The 24,136-nt window shown below is 31.3% G+C and overlaps 1 protein-coding gene across 1 annotated transcript in view; it reads right to left on the bottom strand.

The window, feature by feature from the left end:
- Positions 1-7,121: 7,121 nt before the first annotated feature.
- LOC139510827 (serine-rich adhesin for platelets-like) overlaps positions 7,122-24,136 on the bottom strand; it is a 96,810-nt gene continuing 79,795 nt past the window's right edge. The window contains exons 37-49 of the mRNA XM_071297362.1: positions 24,073-24,131; positions 22,660-22,826; positions 18,408-18,491; positions 17,529-17,647; positions 16,003-16,061; positions 14,988-15,178; positions 13,838-13,913; positions 13,183-13,295; positions 12,491-12,653; positions 9,324-9,541; positions 9,005-9,099; positions 8,365-8,424; positions 7,122-7,355 (exon numbers count right to left, since the gene is read on the bottom strand). Of these exons, the coding sequence (XP_071153463.1) occupies positions 7,326-7,355; positions 8,365-8,424; positions 9,005-9,099; positions 9,324-9,541; positions 12,491-12,653; positions 13,183-13,295; positions 13,838-13,913; positions 14,988-15,178; positions 16,003-16,061; positions 17,529-17,647; positions 18,408-18,491; positions 22,660-22,826; positions 24,073-24,131 (1,434 nt within the window). The 3' untranslated portion in view covers positions 7,122-7,325. The remainder of the gene's footprint in view (positions 7,356-8,364; positions 8,425-9,004; positions 9,100-9,323; positions 9,542-12,490; positions 12,654-13,182; positions 13,296-13,837; positions 13,914-14,987; positions 15,179-16,002; positions 16,062-17,528; positions 17,648-18,407; positions 18,492-22,659; positions 22,827-24,072; positions 24,132-24,136) is intronic.

Here is a 24,136-nt window from a genome sequence, read left to right as displayed (position 1 = left end):
TATACAAAATAAAGTTGACCTGTTGTTTATAGACTGAAAACATTATGAAATTGTATCATTGATCAATTAACCATGAAAATGAGGTCAAGGTCAGTTAATACCTGCCAAACAGACATGTATATCTTGCAAATATTTCATACACCAAATATAGCTGACCTATTACATAATAATTTGAATAACGGACCAAAACCCAAAAAACTTAAACATGGACCAATGAACCATGAAAATGAGGTGAAGGTCAGATGAAACCTGCCAGACTTACATGTACACTTTACAATCATTCCATACACCAAATATAGTGACTTAATGCATATAGTACTTGAAAAACAGACCAAAACACAAAATTATCATTGACCAATGAACTATGAAATTTCGTTCAAGGTCAGTTGAAACCTGCCAGACTGACATTAGTCATTCCATACATCATAAACAGTTGACTTACTGCTTATGGTATTTAAGAAACGGAACGAATCAAGTTACTTTAACCTAGATCACTAATCCATGAAATGAGGAAGAGCATAGAGGATCCCTGTCTCACAGACATGTCGACTTTGCAAAAAACCCATAAACCAAATACAGTAATCCTCATACCCATAATGAATGAGAAAATTCATATGACAAAAAACCATAATTGTTTTCCAAGCAGTCACTGAACCATGAAAATAAGGTCAAGAATAATGAACATATGACAGACAGAAATTTTCTAACATAACATTTCAACATACAAGTAATGAAGTATCTTCTACCTTCTGTTTAAAACTTAAAACAAATAATTACACTGCCAGTTAATAATCCCCAAATCTGGAATACTGTCATTTTCCTTGCAGATGAGACAAGAAATATAGGCTTGAGACAGCTTGCAATGCAACATTTCCAATAGTTGAACACCATAGATTTAAAAACATTGATTTAAACCCTTCATATATTCATAAATATCCAGTTAGAAGTTTACACATGCGTGCTCTTACATTGCAATTTTCTATAGAAAATAGAATACCAAAGCGATGAAATTGGATAATCTGGCAAGACTTATACAAGTGGGAGTAAAATCGAGAATGGAAATGGGAAGTATGTCAAAGAGACAATAACAAGACCAAAGAGCAGATTACAGCTAAAGGTCTCCAATGGGTGTTTATAAGACAAGTGGTATGGAAGAATGGAAGAACAGAAGAAAAGATGAAAAGAATGTGCATGTTCCTCCCAAATGCTTGGACGGGGACTTAAAGGTGCATTCTAAATTTTTAATGTTTAAAAAAACTCCACTAGTAGTTGTTGCCTATTGGTATGGCACCAGAAATAAGGAAGGTACTCAATTCAACAATATATAACATACATGTTAATAAAAGCATAACAATGTAGTAAAAATAAGATTTATTATAAATATAAACAGTAGTATAATTTATATTTAACATTTTACATTTAAACAATCATATATCAGTTCAATTTCCAAACGTATTTCTATAATGTGCATAGATTATCAAATAATAATTTCTTTAAACAAAACAAACAACCTCACACAATCTTATAATTGGTATATAATAACCAGATAACAGAAAGTAAACTTTTAAATTTATAATTGAGAAATTATACATACATTGACATGATGCTCATATATATCACTAAAATAAATGTAATATAAATCATAATTCTAATCATTGCTAATTAAATCTATTTTTAGTTAAACACTGGTATTTTCTAAAGAAATAAAAATAAAATTTTCCTCCTGCATGTCTAGAAAAACTTGTAAAATGCTTTCTTCTTTGGTAAAAAAGGATTTGTCTAGGACTCAAACATAAAAATATCTGATTTTATTGCACAAATCTAGCAATGAATATTTTTAAATGTGTTAGCACTAAATTACTAAGCATGAGAAATGCATTTACCATCTATAAAAATTTGGCAAAATTCTAAATTTAGACAACCACCTGACTGTTTTCACCCTAAAATGTTTTGATTTATTAATTGATTATAACACATGTTGGAATGTGGATTAGAAATATAACAACAATCTACATGTACAAGTTCAGCGAAGCATTACAAATATTCACCAGAGGTAGGATTGTCTTCTTACAATATTTAACATTCTATTCCATGAGAAGAACTACACAGACGCGTGTTAATAACTTTATTGACTAACTTTCACTTTTATCTTAACTATATTCTTATTTCACTTTCTATTTAAATCTATAACGTTGTCATAACAACCATTATTGTAACATTACTCCCAGCTAACCGCATGAACAGCTAAATTTGTACTTTACTGTTTGATTTTATATGTAAAATTGTCATGAAGACACCACACTTGATGACCAAGCATGTAGACCAGAATTAACTCTTACCATGTGGTAATTGATGGGTGTTTGTTATCTTTATTATAGTAATATTTAACAGTATTAGAAATCACTGATCAAAAAGACAAATAACAAAGTTTCCCTGCTATTTCTCATTTGTTTAACTGTTTTGAAGCATTTGTCCCATTTTAAATCTTTCCTGAAAATTGTAAATATTTATTTCATTAAACAATGAAATAAGTATTGATTTAAATATGTGTAGTCGTTATTCTGTCATGTTATTTTCATTTATTGTATTATATATTTGACCTATGTTACACGTTTATTTGTGTCTGAGTGTTTTCTAATAAATCGTATTAAGGTGGTACCCAACACCAACTAAAATTCATTTGGCTCGTTTAATTTTCTTAAAATTTGGACAAAGTATTTACCATGACCCTGTTACAAAAATATAAAAATTTCAAAAAATTTTAACCAACTGTTTTATCAGAAAAAATACACTAGTAATATAGCAGTTTGATGAACACTTATTTTGATCATTGAGAAGCTTAATATTCCCTTAACAACACCACATAATCAAAACATTTAGCTGATTTTACAGAGTTATCTCCCTGTAGTGTTAGGTATCACCTTAAACATGTCTTTACCAAACAAATTATCTAATAAAAAAACCAAAAACAATTTTTTTCTCATATTTATCTTTAAAATCATTAAAAAATATATATTTAAAAGTGGAAAAGATGATCAAAATAATCAGCAAACATAATTCTATAAAAGGTTAGCTTTAGTACAAATAATTTCTACTAGTTAAATTGTTATAATAAATAACTATTATTCACAAGATTGACAAATAGTTTGGCACCAAATTAAAACCTAAATTAAAATGAAGTATTGAAAAATGTTAGTCCAGTTATAAATAATAAAAAATAAAAGATAATACATCATCATAAAGATTAAAAAAGAAATGTTTTCACTGTGTTCACATAAAATGTCATCTTCGTTAGCCAAGGTATCGAGAGGAGGGGACTGGATCGTTACCCTTGGCTAGCCAACATGATAAAATGTGGGATTCATCGAAACCTAGTAAATTGAAAATTAGCCATACTTTTGACTACTTTTACCTTCTAAATCACTAACCATGCTAACACAGGGATTTCTTTTCATCATGTTCAATTAAATCAATTTTATTAACAAAATATATTATGTACATTTCATATCCACCGAGACATGCTTTGAGCTCTAAATAATGATGTACTAACACCTGTCAAAAACACTATAACTTCAGTTTTAAACTGAAGATGAAATGTAATTCTAGGTACCTCCATGAAAATACAAAATGAGTTGTGATTTAAGCAAAACTAGGAACACAATAAATGCAAATATGATAAATGGATTATTACAAGTAATTGAGCATCATTTTGAGACAATTGTGTTTCTGTACATATATTTTTGTGTGTAACTATTCACAAAAACGTACTCCTAAACTTTTACGTATTTGAAAAATCAACATGTTGATGTGATGTGGAAAATATCTAGGTACTAATTTACTGTCATTTAAAAAAAAAAATTAGAGAATTCAATCAATTATCAGACTGGTCATTGTGATTAAAATCAATATATATGATCAATTGCCAAATGAGTTGCTTAACAATGCTAAAGCATAAATATTCTATTTGATAATTTAACATCAGCATAAATATAAGAACACATAAATTATATAAGTTTGCTAAAAAATCTATAAACCCTCATTAATGATACTAAATATAAGCTATATTGAACATATACATACACACAAGCACACATAAAAAACAAGGAAAATAAACATAATCAGACCAAATGAAGATACAGTTTTAAACTTACATTTCAAAGTGTCATTCATTCAATATGTTTACACATTTAACAACTTTCAGTCTCTTTAAAGACCTATACATATTCAACTTCCTTGCAAAATGCTACCAAAAACTTTGATAATACAGTTTGAATGCATTTTATTTTCCTGGACAGAATTTTAAACATAGAATTGTAACTAAATCGAAAATTGCAAAAACAGTACATTTACTGCCAATCATTTGAAAAAAAAAGATTATAGAACACCTTTGCTTGGCATTGTTGTCATATGGTGGCTTCATTTTTATTATTGATACCAATTTTTAATGATTTTGCATGTAAATGAGAACTACAAATTTAATTTTTCATCAAAGTACAAGATATTCAAATTTGGTCAAAAACACTAAATCAAATATCCAACATCCATGAAAATAGATACCAAGAAAATAAATGAATCCACAGTACACATTAACATGGTTATGTAAAATAATTCAATTTAAATATCTTTTTGAATTCCATTATGACAAATGTTTCAAAATTTCAATATATTTTTGTTGGGAGAATTTATTTTTTTTGGCTTAATATGAAAAACTACAATTTTTGGGGAATTTGAAGTCATTTAGAAAATCAAATAGAAAAAAGCTCATCATTGCAGAAATTTCGGCAATGATTTATGATGTATAATTACATGTACATAGTCAGAAACTTCACAAAAAATAAATGCAGAAGTAGTTATACTATACATAATATTTTGTGTTCCTCATAAATTGTTCTAATGATGTACTACATTTAATAAATAGAATTTTGCTTTTTGAAGGCGTTGTGGAGCTGCAATTAACATTCATCTTATATTTCATTCTCACAAATTCCCTATATGGCTTTTTACAAATTCTCTATATGGCCATACATGTACAAGTTTCAAACAATTGCAAAGCATACTCTTGATCAGCGGGGTTATATACATGTACAATTATCAAATAGATGCCTAGCATACACAGCAGCGTTATATAAATGATATGTAACTAAAAAGTATCACAGATATGTATGTATATATAGACTGTCCCTCATCATGAATGCTCATATTGAAATATATTTAATATATGCTGTATATATAGACTGCCCTTCATCATGAATGCTTATATTGAAATATATTTAATATATGCTGTATATATATACTGCCCCTGGTCATGAATGTTTATATTGAAATATATTTAATATATGCTGTATCAATATAAAGACTCCCCCTCATCATGAATGCTTATGTTGAAATATATTTAATATATGCTGTATAAATATAATTTTTATTATTAATTTCCTATATACTTGAAAGAAAGAAACAATATCCCCCCAAAAAAATACTAATCCCATTAAACGTCAAACAATAAATCCACTTTTTTGTTTGCAAATACATTTTGTTGATGACTTTGAAATTCAATATTCAACTATTTATAAATTAAAGATATACATAAATATATTCCATCTGAATTACTGTTAATCTTAATAATTAAAAATAGATTCAATTAATTTCATGTATTACAAACTATTCCTAAACAAATCTAAAATAACTACTCTTGATTTTTAATCAGTAAGACTACATACACAAAACTTCATATTTTTACATTATTTTGGCTACTAATTCTGTATTCATTGTCAGATGTCACAAAAATCTGATATCAATAAAATACAACTAACTGATTTTAAAGCCAATCACCAATTTGTTAATGTTGACATAATCCTAATTTGTCAATCACAATGCTTTTATAATGTAACAGATAAGAATTTCATCACAGTTTACATTAGTGACTGTATATAAACATCTTCTTTTGATGAAGTTTTTCATTTTCACTTCTTTAGTTTTGGTACAAGTAGAATGAAAATTGATTTTAATATATATATTTATAGGTAAATTAATCATATTTTTCAAAATGTAATGACTTGTAATTCCCAAACATTCAACTGTAGAAGAATCTGAAATAGTAATTTCACTTTTTTTTTTTAAATTAAACTCATTTACGAACAAGAGGCTGTCACAACGACAGCAAACCGGATTTATTAACATTTATTTGTGTCCTGGCAATATCACAAGAACCATTACTGATGAATGGTGAAAGTGAAAATCGTCAATTTTGACCTCCATTTTGTCATCAGTATCAACATATTAAAATTTGAAAAGCTTAGATTGAATGGTTCATGAGTAAATGCAACAACCTGAATGGAAACGCCATTTTACGATCTTTCAAGAACCATAACTCCTGAACGGTAAAAGTCAAAATCGTCATTATTGAACTTGACCTCTATTTTGTCATCTGTAACAACATATTAAAATTTCAAAAGCTTTGGTTGAATGGTTCATGAGAAAATGCACGGACACAACGGGAAACACCATTTTTCAATCTTTCAAGAACCATAACTCCTGAACTGTAAAAGTCAAAATCGTCATTATTGAACTTGACCTCCATTTTGTCATCAGTAACAGCATATTAAAATTTCGGAAGCTTTGGTAGAACAGTTCATGCATAAATGCACGGACACGACTGGAAACTCCATTTTTCAATCTTTCAAGAACCATAACTCCTGAACGGTAAAAGTCAAATTCGTCATTATTGAACTTGACCTCCATTCTTTCATAAGTAACAACATATTAAAATTTGGGAAGCTTTGGTAGAACAGTTCATGCGTAAATGCACGGACAACTCCATTTTTCAATCTTTCAAGAACCATAACTCCTGAACGGTAAAAGTCAAAATCGCCATTATTGAACTTGACCTTCGAATAGTTGTCAGTAATAACATATTAAAATTTTAAAAGCTTTGGTTGAACGGTTCATGAGTTAATGCACGGACAACATTTGATTGCCGCCCGCCCGCCCGCCCGCCCGCCCGACTGCCCGACCGCCCGCCCGCCCGCCCGCCGTACATCCCCAAATCAATAACCGACATTTTTGTCACAAAAATCCGGTTAAAAATGAAATAATTCCAAAAATTTAAACATTCTTTTCACTTCTGCACTATATCCAGTAACCATAGTAACAATTTTATGAACACTTGTGTAATCTCTGGGAAAAGATATATCATTCATTAAAAACAAGCACCACATTAATAATCCATCGAAAAAGATTCTTCATCAAATTTTAATTTCGATTTTTTACAATCCATTCTGTTCTAATTAGTGAACACTATTTGGAAGACATCTTGTTAGGAACTGTTGCTATACATTAGAATCCCTCTTGTATTGCTCCTGAAATATCACAAAAAAGTTAACATCTCTATTCAATATATTAAACTACTGTAAATTCAGAAATTAACGGAAAAATGCAACAGGTTTATAATTGCAATAATTTAAAATTGCATTTTGTGGAATTTTTTGTATGAATTATACAGGATTTATCTCAATATCCCATTTTATCTTGAAATGACAAAATTGCATTAATAAATGTACGCAATAATTTCTGAATTTACAGTAACATGTGACTATACATTTTTCTTTTCTCATTGGTTAAATAGAATGTAAAGAATCTTCTAATGAATTGCAATCAACGCTGGAAAAAAACATTTGAAGTCCATATAAGATTTGCATAGCTGACCTGCACCTAAAGATAGTTGTTTTCCAGGGCAACACCAATGTAGGGCTCATTATGTCATTTATTCATGTTTTTATTTTTTTTTTCTGTGTCAATTTTATTGAAGTAAATTTTTTTGAATATTAAAACTTATAAAAGATTCTTTCTGCCAAAGTAGATTACATGTAACAAAAGAGCATAGCTGAAATGTCTCGCTCAGTTTTACAAACTGTGATTAATTCTATGCTGATATTCCTAAAGTCTACAGATGAAGTTTCACTATAAGTATCACATAAACTTAGAATTATCAATGATCTGTGACAATAAGGTCAAGGTAAGATAAACCAAGCAAGACAGACATGTATACTTTACTATCTTTCATACACAATAGTTGACCTTTTTTTTTTTTAAAAATACCTATAAAATGTTGAGGAAAAATATGAAAAATGAATCAATCTTATCAAAAAAATGTTCTGTTACTTTAACAGCTGAGGCAGATTTTTGGGAGGGTTCTGGGTCTTTTAAAGGAAAAAATTGGTTGATTAATCAGGGAAGCACTGGAGCTGGGCCACTCTAATGGCAGTTAGTGCCCCCCCCCCCCCCCCCCTTTTAAGACAATTTCTGGATCAGACACTGAACAGTATGGCATGCTTAGATGGAAATGTTTAATGTAGATGAAATATTTACCTTCTTGTCTAAGAATAAGTCTGCCTTCTCTGTTTCCACAAGAGGTCTTGGTATCCTAACCTAAAATTATAAGCAATGTTGATTACAAGTTTCTTTAAATAATATTGATAGGCAAAATGAATAGTTTGTAAGCAAGTGACAATTTTAGGAAAGACCAAGGTGGTACAAAAAAAGGCTTACTTTGAAGAAATTCTATATAAAAATTGAATTAAAAGATGTATAAACACACATTGGAATAGCATTTTCTGACAAAATATTATAAGTTCTCCTCTAAAGACTTTAAAGAATCTGTAGACTACTTTAAAAGATTGAACAATCCCATGTCCAATTTGTAAGTTCCATATTGCAAATTCTATTTAATAGAATTTATCAATAAAAGTGAAGATCTTTTTAGTTTAAACAAAATCCATCATACTTTATGCATAACTACTGCAGCCTAATGAATGGTAAGTAATGTTTGTTTAATATCCATACTGCTTAGAGATACTTCTCAATCTTTGAAATGACTTCAGGAAATATATCAAAACATAAATAAAGCCTACTAACAAAAATCTGAAATAAATAAAAACTCATCATTTGAAGATAATAGCCCCAATAAGTGTTTATTATTATTTGATCATGGTGACTTAAAAAAAGTTACCTCTTCTTTGGGATTCAACATATCAAACATAAAATCCCAGGAGAAATTAGATCTCCTTGGTGGAACATCCAAATCTTCTTCTCCTACTGTTGTATCTGCAAAATAATGAAAAAATAGTTAAAAAATAAAATGTCAGTTTTAAGGAATACTGTTGAAAATATTAAAAATAGTTGATTGTGACATATGCATTTATATTTTAAAATATCTTATTTGCTGTGAAACTATAATCAAAATAAACTATTACAATAATTTACGTTGTTTTAATTCAATACAATTTTTCAGAATGTATAAAAAAAAAGATAAAATATAGAACTCTTACCTGGTGCAAAATCAAGCCTTTCACTTGAACCCGCTCCTGTTGTAAAATCATCTAAACCACCAGGGCCAAAATAGGGATGAACCAGTTCTTCAGGCTGGCCCCGATGGTATTTGTCGCCAGAGGTTCTACTCCATTGTCTCATTAGGTCTGTACCAAAAGCACCTCCTGCGCCTCTTAAACTTGGTTCATTTTTACCAAAGGCTTGTCTTATATTCCAGCTATATCAATAAAAGGAATTCTCAATCAAGAAAAAGTTAGTCAGCTCATAAATTTTAATTTCTTTACATGAATTGACAGATATAAGAAGATTGGGTATGAGTGCCAATGAGACAACTCCCTTCAAGTCGCAATTTATAAAAGTAAACCATTATAGGTCAAAAGTAAAATCACAAAAGTGAGTCCCTAATCAAATGGCAAAATCAAAAGCTCAAAAACATCAAACCAATGGATAACAAATGTCATATTCTTGACTTGGTATAGTATGGTCTTCAAAACATAGCATTGGCTCATATCGAGCAGGAATGTATGTGTATGTATTGTTCTACCTGGTTGTATTTTTACTTGAACAAATAAAATAACATATATGCATTACTATGGATTCATTTATTTTCGTGGGTATCAATTTTGTGTATTGATGAAAACTTGCATTTTTGTGGATATTTGATTTTAGTGGTTTTGCCAATCTCTGTATACAAAGTCTATGGAAAATTTGAAATTATGTGATTTGTTGAACATTTGAATTTGTGGTTCACTGGTACCCAAACAAATTGGTATCCAAAGAATAATAATGAATCCACAGTATCATGTTGGAAAAAACCTTTAGTTGATCTCATAAAGAACAAATTATGCTTGAAATGTTTATAAACTAGAGGCTCTAAAGAGCCTGTGTCGCTCACCTTGGTCTATGTGCATATTAAACAAAGGACACAAATGGATTCATGACAAAATTGTATTTTGGTGATGGTGATGTGTTTGAAGTTCTTACTTTACTGAACGATTTTGCTTCTTACAATTATATCTATCATGAACTTTGCCCATTAGTAACAGAGAACTATATTTGGTAAAAATTTACATAAATTTACCAAATTAATGAAAATTGTTAAAAATTGACTATAAAGGGCAATAACTCCTTAAGGGGTCAATTGACCATTTAGGTCATGTTGACTTATTTGTAGATCTTACTTTGCTGAACATTATTGCTGTTTACAGTTTATCTCTAACTATAATAATATTCAAGATAATAACCAAAAACAGCAAAATTTCTTCAAAATTACCAATTCAGGGGCAGCAACCCAACAACCGATTGACCGATTCATCTGAAAATTTCAGGGCAGATAGTTCTTGACCTGATAAACATTTTTATCCCCTGTCAGATTTCCTCAAAATGCTTTGGTTTTTGAGTTATAAGCCAAAAACTGCATTTTACCCCTATGTTCTATTTTTAGCGGTGGCGGCCATCTTGGTTGGTTGACCAGGTCACGCCACACATTTTTTAAACTAGATACCCCAAAGATGATTGTGGCCAAGTTTGGATTAATTTGGCCAAGTAGTTTCAGAGGAGAAGATTTTTGTAAAAGATTACTTTAATTTACGAAAAATGGTTAAAAATTGACTATAAAGGGCAATAACTCCTAAACGGGTCAACTGACCATTTTGGTCATGTTGACTTATTTGTAGATCTTACTTTGCTGAACATTATTGCTGTTTACAGTTTATCTCTATCTATAATAATATTCAAGATAATAACCAAAAACAGCAAAATTTCCTCAAAATTACCAATTCAGGGGCAGCAACCCAACAACCGATTGACCGATTCATCTGAAAATTTTAGGGCAGATAGATCTTGACCTGATAAACATTTTTATCCCATGTCAAATTTCCTCAAAATGCTTTGGTTTTCGAGTTATAAGCCAAAAACTGCATTTTACCCCTTTGTTCTATTTTTAGCCGTGGCGGCCATCTTGGTTGGTTGACCAGGTCACGCCACACATTTTTTAAACTAGATACCCCAAAGATGATTGTGGCCAAGTTTGGATTAATTTGGCCAAGTAGTTTCAGAGGAGAAGATTTTTGTAAAAGATTACTTTAATTAACGAAAAATGGTTAAAAATTGACTATAAAGGGCAATAACTCCTAAACGGGTCAACTGACCATTTTGGTCATGTTGACTTATTTGTAGATCTTACTTTGCTGAACATTATTGCTGTTTACAGTTTATCTCTAACTATAATAATATTCAAGATAATAACCAAAAACAGCAAAATTTCTTCAAAATTACCAATTCAGGGGCAGCAACCCAACAACCGATTGACCGATTCATCTGAAAATTTCAGGGCAGATAGATCTTGACCTGATAAACATTTTTACCCCATGTCAGATTTGCTCTAAATGCTTTGGTTTTTGAGTTATAAGCCAAAAACTGCATTTTACCCCTATGTTCTATTTTTAGCCGTGGCGGCCATCTTGGTTGGTTGACCGGGTCACGCCACACATTTTTTAAACTAGATACCCCAATGATGATTGTGGCCAAGTTTGGTTTGATTTGGCCCAGTAGTTTCAGAGGAGAAGATTTTTGTAAAAGTTAACGACGACGGACGACGACGACGACGGACGACGACGGACGACGACGGACGACGACGGACGACGACGGACGACGGACGCCAAGTGATGAGAAAAGCTCACTTGGCCCTTCGGGCCAGGTGAGCTAAAAATGATTGGTATACCAATCAAACAGGTGATAATCCTGCAGCTACAATCTGAATAATATTATCAATTCTCTCTTCTAAAGTTGATTTAAACATTTTTCTTTATAAAGGCATGAAAAATCAGATAAATCACAAAACATGTTTAACCCTGCCACATTGTTGCACCTGCCCAAGTCATGAGCCTCTAGACTTTGTTAAGTCTTGTATGTTTTTATTAAAATTTAAGTTCATTTATATGATTAGCGTTAAGTGTGACATCAATTTTTACTGAACCAGAACACAATTTTTTTAAGGGGCCTGCTGAGGATCACCTCCAGGTGTGGGATTTTCTTGCTGTATTGAAGACCCATTGGTGGCCTTCGGCTGTTGTCTGCTCTATGGTCGGGTTGTTGTTTCTTTGACATATTCCCCATTTCCATTCTCAATTTTATTCCAAAGCAGCAGCTTTCAAATAATACTTACTCATCTTCTGATTGTCCTGGCATTGTTGAATCAGTGTCTGATCTATAATTACGTCTACAACGTCTACAACACATGCATATCATGATCGTTGAAACTATTAATGCTGAAATGGCTAGAGGTAATCCTATACCTAGACCCAATATCAAATCTGATGAACTTTTACCTACAATAGAGAAACAATAGTTTATGCATCACAAAAAATCTCCATTACATTAAGGATGTTTTAGATGTCTTAAAATTGTGGTGGTTCAAATAAACAACTTTTTTTAAATGAAGATTATATTTTAGAAAGTGATTTAATAATTTGTGTAAATTGTCAATTGAGGCATTTTTATTTTTCATCTGAAGGTAATTTTGTGTTCAAATGTGCAGATTGATTTCTTTTTTTACAATGAAAGTTAAAATAACTGCTCTTTTAAAATTCAATTGCCTTATTTTCTTTTCTAAAATAATTTGAATTTCCTGACAAAATCACATACTACTTAAGGAAGAAACCGATTTCATTGAGCCATAACTCCTCTGAAACCATACAAAGTCGTAAACATTTGTGATATGGCATATAAATGTAGTGTTTCATACATCCTGAATTTGTCTTTGAATCAATCTTTTATTCTACAGAAAACACTTTTTTAAATGCCCTCCATATTAGCTATTAGATGTACATCACCATAGGCAATGATGAAAATACATACTTTGTACAGTGGTTGTAGTTCCTTCTGTAGTTGACCTTGAAGTTTGTTCTTCTGTTGACCTTGTTGTTTGTTCTTCTGTTGAGATTGCAGTTTGGTCTGTTATTGGTTTATTACTGAATACATGAAAGTTATATTGTACAAACATTATTGAGTTGTTGGTCTATAGAGTTAAAGAAAATCTTACTTTTAATGATACCCACTGTAGTCATGTAACAAAATGTTTAAAAAAATGTTATAAAATGAATAAAAAAATATCTTACATACACATATGTCCTTGACAACTTGTAGTTAAACTTGAGATTTCAGATGTCAGTGGTTCTAGTGGTCTGTTTTATTGTAAATTGTTGCAATTCTTGTTCACCTTTATATGTATTAATGTATTCTGGACTTACAATACTAGACTCAATTATCTAAATTTCAACAACAAAAAATGTTGACACAGAGGCATGTCTAGCCTGTATGCAATTTGGATAATAAAATTAAAATGTGAAATTAAAATGGGGAAAAATGACATGTTCCTTTTATCAAACTTGGAGCCACATATTTTTTCAACAAAAGTTGAATATCAATATACTTAACTGTTAATTTCAATATTCCAATGTTATGTGTATAAATCTGAATATACCACCATTTGGCTATAATTATAAATACTTACACACACTGATATCTGGAAGTTTGATTGTCTTGTTCACAATCCTGGGTCAATGTACAGGTACTACATATCACAGGGTCTACAAAATATACAAGTCATAATAATATATCATTTTAATTTTTTGTTGTTGAAACACTATCTGCTGACTTTCTCTGGTATATAGCATGTGTATTATTCAAACAAGCAAAGCTAACCAAATGAAACAGCCCCCCCCCCCCCTCTTCCCTTGTATTTTAAGCAAGCTTGATAAACTTGCTTATGTCACAAATGCCTGTTTCAATATTATTTTAGTTTTTCTATTTCAATTCATCCCTATAGAAAGTTTTCAGTCATGATGTCAATATATACTCAATGTGCTTAAGTATTTGTAAGTATTTTATGACAAGATAGTTCGATTAAAATTGAGAATGGAAATGGGGAATGTGCCAAAGAGACAACAACCCGACCATAGAGCAGACAACAGCGAAGGTCACCAACAGGTCTTCAATGCAACGAGAAATTCCCGCACCCAGAGGCGTCCTTCAGCTGGCCCCTAAACAAATATATACTAGTTCAGTGAAAATGAACGCCATACTAAACTCCAAATTGTGCACAAGAAACTAAAAGTTAAAATAATACAAGACTAACAAAGGACAGAGGCTCCTGACTTTGGACAGGTGCAAAAATGCGGCGGGGTTAAACATGTTTGAGATGTCAACCCTCCCCCTATACCTCTAGCCAATGCAGAAAAGTAAACGTATAACAATACACACATTAAAATTCAATTGTTTGTTTGATGTGTTTGAGCTTTTGATTTTGACATTTGAATACGGTTGTTCTGTTTTGAATTTTCCTCTGAGTTCTGTTTTTTGTTTTGTTATATTACTTTATTGTATGTGTTTATTTATCCAAGTAAAGTTGCAATCTCGTCCAATACACCCTATAAGCACTTTTCAACACTAATCTGTTTTTAGTTACTTGAACTTTAACCTTAGACATAGCTATGGTAACATAACTTTTCTATACAAATTTTAGTCTTTTATTGAGAAACTATAAACTTGATTTTAAGGTTGCAATCTGATATAAGGCATTTCAGTTGGCATCCAGAATTAATAATGCCTGGTGATCACTGGTGGTGGGTCAAGAGCTGACCAACTTTTCTATATAACCTTACCGAATGCTGTAGTTATGTTGACTAATGAGATACTTCCATATAAAGCAATGCAAGTATCTTTAATGTCTACACATCTTTTAATGGTTTCTATCTCTAGCAGGATGCTCAAAACTTCTCCATACTGTAAGGTTTTATTAGCAACAGTGTTGAATATCAGAACAAGGCTAGTTGTCACTCCCTCTGGGTGATTGCTATGGAAATAAAAGAAAGAAACATTTTAAAATATATTGGATCAACTATTTCATATTAATTTGATAACCATGTCAAGCTTGAATTGGAATTCAATTTAACTTTTAATAACTAAGGTTTGAAATATTTTTAACTCTATTATAATATATTAGGCTTAGGAAGTTATCACAGTTATCAGACAAAAATGTGTCCATAGTACATGGATGCCCCACTTGAACTATCATTTACTATGTTCAGTGCACCATGCAATTGGGGTAAAAACTCTAATTTGTCATTAAAATTAGAATGATCATATCATAGGGAACATGTGTATTAAGTTTCAAATTGACTTGACTTTATCAAAACTATGTACCTTGACCAAAAACTTTAACTGGAAGTTGGACATAGGTATGGACAGACAAATGAAGGAACCAACAGACGAACTAATGCATGGACAGACAGAAAAACATTGTGCCCATAAATGGGCAATAAAAATTTGTTATTCATGCAAGGATTTGATTGTTGATTCAAAAAGTATTAAAAATTGGTAAAATTGATTTCATTGTCAGCCTAGCAAACAAGCAAATTTATTTTGGCAAACGATACCAAGTTTAAGACACTGTATATGTTGTAAAAGAAAGATGACTAAATTTTATGACGTTATCTGCTAACACCCGCAAAAAAGTAACCATGCAACAGATTATTGATGTACAACCAAACAAAAATCAACACCCATTTTCATTTCAAAAATCCTATTGTTTCATAAAGTGTTTTCAATAAATACTTGGATCATTGCCCAAAAATAACAAAGTGACATTTAATAATATTTGCATGCCTAGGCTATTACCTAAAATCTGTTACATTTAAGTACTGGATATCTTCTACACCAGTCATCACTGCTGCAAACTGAAATTATACAGAAAATCAAATGAAAAATAGTATTTAAGAGTAATTTAAAAACTGTTCAGAGAATGCTAAATTTTCCATACAAATAAATATAATGGGCATGCTTTAAATTAACAATCAAAGAGTAGAGTTTGCACTAAAATGGGATGGTTTTAGAAGTCAAAGGAGCACATGTCCGTTTTCATAGATTTAAAAAACTCTTTATGAATATGTGATTTGGTGATTTTGCCAATATCTGCATACAAAGTCTATAGAAAATTTATGATTTGTTGAACATTTGAATTCATGGTACCTGTTGATACTGTTTATAATGCTTTTTTGTCATTTTTTATTTATATGGATCTTTGCTGTATACCAGCTTTGATTATTTGTAATATCTTCAATTTTTCACTTATTCTTACAACATTTGTATAAACTTCAAGATTATAAAAAACCAGTTTTTTTCTAAAGTGAACATTGATTGGTTAAATATTTCTCAGTGTGTTTGAATTTGTTTGTTAGCCTTTTGGTCATGAATGTTTGTCTCTAATATTTAATTAACTGTGCATTTGTATTCAGATATCGCAGATCAAATTTATTCGTTCATTGTGTAATCATACGTTTTTTGATTGAGTTAAGTCTGCCAATTGATATTTTATCGTATGTTTTTATATGTTGTGATGTTATGCTATTGTTTCAGAAAAAGGGAGAAGGTTTGGGCCCATTAAAACGTTTAATCCCGCTGCAAATGTTTGCACCTGTCCTAAGTCAGGAATCTGATGTACAGTAGTTGTCGTTTGTTTATGTAATATATACGTGTTTCTCGTTTCTCGTTTTGTTTATATAGATTAGACCGTTGGTTTTCCCGTTTGAATGGTTTTACACTAGTTATTTTGGGGCCCTTTATAGCTTGTTGTTCGGTGTGAGCCAAGGCTCCGTGTTGAAGGCCGTACTTTAACCTATAATGGTTTAATTTTTGAATTGTTGTTTGGATGGAGAGTTGTCTCATTGGCACTCACACCACATCTTCCTATATCTATTTACTTGTACCCATGGAACCCATACAAATTGGTATCCAATGAATAAAAATGAATCCACATGATTTCATTAATTTGTGGTGATAGTCTCAAGGTTGGAATGACTAAAATAAAATTCCCTCTTTCTCTCTCTCTCTCTCATTATCAAGGTGGGATTGATTAAATTTTGTGTGTGTTTCAACACCACTTTTAGGTTATTTTGTGGTGGCCAGTTTTTATTGGCAGAGGAAGACGGAGAAAACCGCCAACTTTCGACAAGAAAACTGACAATCCTAGGCAATTAAGATTGGAGTCAAGTGCGACCACACAAGAGGGGTTCCAACTCACAACCTCAGTGTTGACTGGCTAGTGATTACAGTAGTAACTACTTAGACCACTTGGCCACTTCAAGGTAGGGTGTAGACCCTTTAAATTTATATCTGATTGGTTACAATATAGTAAAACTACTTACTGCTTGTTCTATATCTTCTTCATAGGCAGCATAATCTAAATGCAGTTTATTTCCATAATTTGAGTTAAAAGTTTTCTGTAGTGTGACCTTCATAAATAATGACCTACTCTCAATTTCAGCTGAAAAAGTACAAAACATTAAATTCAGTGTCTGTAATTTTACACAAAATAAAGGTTTTTCATTTTTACAAAACACATTTGTTCTATGAACAAATAAATGATCAAGAAAAATATGTCTTATCTGGTTCAATACTTCTATGAACAGTGGCACATCTTAGCCAGATGCAAATTCTGGCCTTCAAGGCATAAAACTTTGCTCAGTGCTCGGAGCACAAAAATCATGCTCGAAACAAGAAATCCAGCAATTTGATTGATTGACTTTGGAGTATGAGAACAAAAAACTGACTCAAAAGTTTTATGACCGAAAGGTCTGGTCTTCTCAGCTCTAACTCAAAATATGGACAATTTTAATATGTTAACGGGTCTTGAAATTTTTTGACAGCTTCTGAAATGCTAATATTTAACCTTTTTCAGGTGAACCAAATCACTACTTTACTTTAAAATTTATCACCCAAATCCCATCACAGTGTAAATTCATCCCTCTACTTGCCATTTGAGGCATAAAACATGAAGAAATAAATTTGAAAGTAAATAAACTCATCATAGATATCTAACCCACTGTCCACACTAGGGACAATTATTTGTGGACAACGAAAATCAAAGGTCTGCAGTTTCATGGCAATTCATTGTGATGGATAAGAAGGAGCTGCTCTGAAAAGATTGATTTACAGACAGTGGATTTCAAAATACCATAACATTGATTGCAAAGGGTATGACATGAAAATATAATAAATTTCTTATTTATAAAAATATTACTTACACAATGGTGGTCTGCATTCATAAATCTCTTGAGATAGTATAACACATGTAGAATTTTCTCCACACAATGTACAGGTTAATGGCTCTGAAAAATACAGTCACAACATACACATACCTGTAATACTCCCACAAGAAGAAAAATATTATATGATGTCTATTTTTGTAACACATATCTCTAATGAATATCTATTCGAACACTCTATATATTCATGCATTCATAGTTTTATGAAATTGAAGATTAATGAAAACAATTACAGAATGTTTATATTCACATTAATTTCCAGTATTGCAACATCGACATACATGTACACATTTTTATTTCCATAATACACCATCTATAACACATTTTCATAGTGATGACTAGATTTGAACATACCTAAGAATAGCAAATATCTTAAATTATTGGTAAATATCATTTTTAATTGGTCAGAATAAACAGTAAACAGTGAAACCTGAAACCCTTTTTTTGAATATATTAAAAAGTTATAGCATCATACATATGCGTACAAAGTTTGATATGACAACAAATTCATGTTTTACAACCTTAAAACAAAATTTTAAACTGAAAGGCCACAGATTTATGGAGGAATATAGGGCTAAGCAGACAGCAAATTGCCCTAAAAATTAATGTATTAAGGGCATCCGATACAGTTTCTCGATGTAATGTCATTTTTATAGTTTTGAAATATGTTGTAGGCCTTGGCGAGTTATAAAATAAAACACAAAATAAAACATAGGTCACCGTGCTCGTTTTCGAGAAAATTGAGGCTGAAAATTGGGGATTTGTGCAATTTGTGAAAAAGATGGGCAAGGTTATAAAAATTTTGGAGAAAATATTCTTCGTCGTAAATTATTAAGATCGGGTTCAATTTGAAGCTGTGATAAGTGACAATATGTGAAAAAATAAATTCCTACACGAATGACTATACAACTATTCAAGCCTTGTTTGATATTGCGGACCAGATGCTCAAAGTGGTATTTTTTAAATCCAAAACATATGGAAATAAAGTGTTTCTGAAAATGTCATTTTTATCATTTTTCTGCATAAACTGCATTTTGACATGCTTTCTTCAAATCTCAAATAAAAAATATATGTCACCGTGCTTGATTCTATGATAAGCGCGATTTATCCTAAAAATTGCGTTCCCCCCTTTGTAACCTCAACGTTAGCGTTAAAGTGCACGACGTCGCTGGCAGACTTTTTCGACGTTACCGCTGCTAATTACGGCGACATTTTTCAGATGTTTAAATATTGCTTGTAAAGAACTACCTAAAAATTGGTAATATTGTTTTCTTTTTGTTTGTGGTCTAAGTGAGAAACATCTCAAGAAAAGTGATTACGGACTGTTGATAATTTTTACGACTTTTAAAATTAAAGACTCGGCAATTTGAACTTTACATACAGGTACATGTACTGTACACACTCGTGTATTAATTTATACAATATGTTGACCTCTAGATGTTTTTTTGGTTTTTTTTTTTTTGTTTGGTGGGCTGCTGTTTCATTACAATAATCCTTTAAATCCCTCTATTCACGTTTTAATCACTTTTTCATGTTTTTAGAATTTCACATTAACTCATAAAATTAAACTTTTATTCGGGTCAATGATAACAATTGAATAATATTGAGAGGCTCCTAAACAGTTTTATAACTGATATATGTTTGTCTCTTGTTGAGAGGCGTCTCATTGGCGATTATACCACTTCTGTTTTATTTTGTCAGAAAACAAAAACAAAATCTTATAAAGGAGAATCTTCAATATGCTCAAGGATGCTTTTGTTCAGACAGAGAAACTATACCATAATTTTGAAACTTTGATTTGGCAAAAACGATTGAATTAATAGCGAGAGGATTGCGCATATTACGTATGCGTAATTTCAATGGTATATAACTTTTTATATATTTTTACCACAGCGCGACGCATAGCAGGGTACATAAATATGGCACGTTCATTCCTCTGTCTGTCCTTCCGGTCTTTATGGTTAATTAAATTTTTCAAGTGTACAATTCTTGCCAAATTCTATAAAACGAATATCATATGGACACGTTTCGAAAATCAGTGCATATCAACTATAAGAGTTATGTCAATCGAAAATATTAATTATAATGGAAATTGCAACGTATTTGCTGTCATTCCGTCATTTCTCTAATATATTTGTAAAAAGAATAAAGAACAAACTAAACAGCTGCGCTACAAGCGCATGATACGCCCGTCGTCTTATGAAAAAAAATAATACATGTTTTTAAAATAACACGTGATTGTACAGGAAGTCATGCGAAGTATATCCTGACTCATTCCTTATTCTTGCTCAAAAAGAAGTTTGTAAATCACAACTTGTTTTCTATGATACCAAATTGAAGCTCAATAAAAAATCACTGAGAACTCAAAAATGAATTAAAGAATCATCAAGAAAAAATATACAGATCTTAAGAATAATTTAACTAACAAGTATGTGGAATTGTTTATGTAATAATTATACTAGTGTTATCGACGGCTAGCTTCACACTAGTAATAATTTATTTATCAATAGATTCTGAGGTACGGTTGGACATGTGAAAACACCTTCTTTTTCATAAACTCAATAACTCTAAAAATAAAATTTGAATCATCCTCAAAAAGTATACTACAGATGTTCTGATTCATATAACTAAGAAGTGTGCAAAATTTTAAGCAATAATCATTAATCGTTTTTGAGATACATTGCGGACTGTGCATTTGACCATCACGAAAAAACAACCATGTTAAGGGTTAATGACATTAGGATGATATGCTGTTCCATATTTACGACGGACGCCGGACATTTCTATATCATAATACGTCCTGTCGCAAATTGTGCATGAAATATTTGCCACTGGACGTTAAGCAATCAACAATCAATCAACGTATAGGACATAGTTTTGGTATTAAGCTTGCATTTAAGGTAGTGCATTCCTCATATCAAAAATGATAATTGACATGCATTAATAATACTAAAAGGGTCCGTCATCTTGAGATTGCTAATTATACGATATTTTGTTGAAGATTACACACTGTCACAGAAAGAGTAATGTGTTTTACTTATTATGATTTCATTAGACTGTTATCCCGTTAGAATCAAATGCACTAATATTAATGATGTAGAAGTTAGATGCGGGAGAAACAGAAATTGGAGTATCGAAAAATCCATATTATGTTTCTTATTACGGGAAATTACACGCATTACGTCCCGCAAAAAGTGACGTTTTGCGGGAATTCAAACGCTTAACGTCGCGCCAAGAGATAACTCCCTTGAAACTGTATCGGATGCCCTTAATTAAAATTTCTTGTTACATTTTTTTCATAAATACTTCGGGAATACTGCACTTCATGCTTTTGTTTGTTTAAATTTTGCAGTTAACACATCACACTTAGAATATTATTTCTACAACAGAATTTCAAATTTTCAAACATCCAACTGAATGCTTTGTCAGTGGTGTTAAAAAAGAGGCTCTCGAGAGCCTGAATCGCTCACCTGTATTTGAGGAGAAGATTTTTAAATGTTTGCAAACTTGATGAACAAATTGTGTAAAATTGTCTTTAAAGGGCAATAACTCCTTAAGGTGTCAATTGAAAATTATGGTCATATAAACTTTTTTGTAGATCTTACTTTGCTGAACATTATTGTTGTTTACAGTTTATATCTATCTATAATGATATTCAAGATAATAACAAAAAAACAGCAAAATTTCCTAAAAACTACCAATTTAGTGGCAGCAACCCAACAATGGGTTGTTTGATTTGTCTGAAAATTTCAGGGCTGATAGATCTTGACCAATTGAACAATTTAACCCCATGTCAGATTTGCTCTGAAAGCTTTAGTTTTTTGAGGTATAAGCCAAAAACTGCATTTGACCCCATTGTTCTATTTTTAGCCATGGTGGTCATGTTTGTCGATGGATAAAAACTTCAGATACAATTTATGAACTACATACCCTGAGGAACATTTACTTAAAGTTTGAAGGTATTTTGCCCAGTAGTTTCAGAGGAGAAGATTTTTTAAATAGTTTACTACGACATATGATAAGGACAGACGACGGACATCAATGGATGCCAAGTGATGGCATAAGCTCACATGGAGTCAAAGGGCCCCGGTGAGCTAAAAAGGTCAATGAATATTTTTTTCAATCATTTTCAGTTTTGGCATCAAAGCTAATAATTTTTTTTGCTTAATAACCACAGGCAAAGGAGAGGTTTAAAGTGTCTCCAAAGTGTTTGTACCAGGAAGCTACTAACCAATAGTTGTTATGTAGTTGATGAAAGTTTCTCCGGTTACACTGTAATTCTTCTCTAGCACAGTTATCTGTCTTACATCATTAGTTACCATGGCAATCTCAAATATTGAACTGGCATTCAAACTCTGGTTAAATACAGCTGTATATTGAATAACTGTACTACCAGGTCTGCAATTTAAAAAAACATTTAAGAGTCGGGTATATTGATTACAAATTTGTTGATTTTATAATTAAAATCAAGAATTTTATCAAATGATTTTTAATACATGCATAATAGATAGAAGACATAATCTTTCAATCAGTTTAATTGAGGTCTGGAGTAGGCATGTTATTAACTACTAGTAGTCCTTTGTTAATGTATGTATCATTGTCATTTTGGTTAATAATTGATTAAGGTGGTACCTAACACTACAGGGAGATAAATCTGTAAAATCACCTAAACGTTTTAATGACGTTGTGTTTTTAAGGGAATATTAAGCTTCTCAATGATCAAAATTAGTGTTTGTCAAACTGCTATATAACCAGTGTAATTTTTCTGATAAAATGCTTGGTTCAAATTTTTTGAAATTTTTATATTTTTGTCAAAGGGTCAAAGTAAATACTTTGTAAAAATTTTATGAAAATTAAACGAGACAAATTAATTTTAGTGAAAGTTTTGGGTACCACCTTAACCCTTTCGCCGATGAGTCCCGGTTTACCGGGAGTCACGCTTAAGACAGCTGACGACGAGTCCCGTTTTACCGGGATCAGAATACATGTTTTATATTTCCCGCTCAAAACAGTGCAAACATGAGTTATCTTTCTTTGATGAATACCCGGATGAAAGTGTAAACATGGCGTTTCCGTTTGTTGAAAACCGTGTCAAAATCAGAGGAAATTTACGGAATTTACGAGAATTTGAAATGAGGGAACATTTTTTTTGAAAGAATATGGAAGAATTGAAGCCAAACTAGTATACTTTTTTGACATAAAATTGTTGTTTTATGTACAAAACACTTGGAATGGACATCGTTCAGTGTGAGGAATTTGTACAGCCTCATAAAATTTTTCAAAAGTTTTCCGTTTTGGGTTAAAAATTACGATTTGGGGTCAAAGAGCAGAATTTTGAGAATTTCACCTAGATAATGCCGAAAATTTGAAAATTTGAATATTTTATGAGGAAAAAATTATCAAAACATGAATAAAACTGTGAACATGGTGTTAGTGAATGAAATAAATACACAAATAACTACAAACAAGTTTTTATTGACATCTATTATGAAGATCTCCCACTTGAGCAATAGTAGCCAGGGAAGCCATCGTCTCAGAGTAGCTTCTGCCTGGGCAGCAATCGGTGAAAGGGTTAACATCAATATCAGCACAAAAAAGTTATATACAACAAAAATCCCAGCCATATTCTTACTTAACTACTTACGAGAATCTATCAATAGTTAATGATAAAAATGCAGGAATATTGCTGTAGCTGTCAACCAACTGAA

The sequence above is a fragment of the Mytilus edulis genome, chromosome 2, assembly GCF_963676685.1.
Source record: "Mytilus edulis chromosome 2, xbMytEdul2.2, whole genome shotgun sequence".
Lineage (NCBI taxonomy): Eukaryota > Metazoa > Mollusca > Bivalvia > Mytilida > Mytilidae > Mytilus > Mytilus edulis.
The sequence above is the reverse complement of the archived record's forward strand: the minus strand, read 5'-3'. Positions and strand labels throughout refer to the sequence as shown.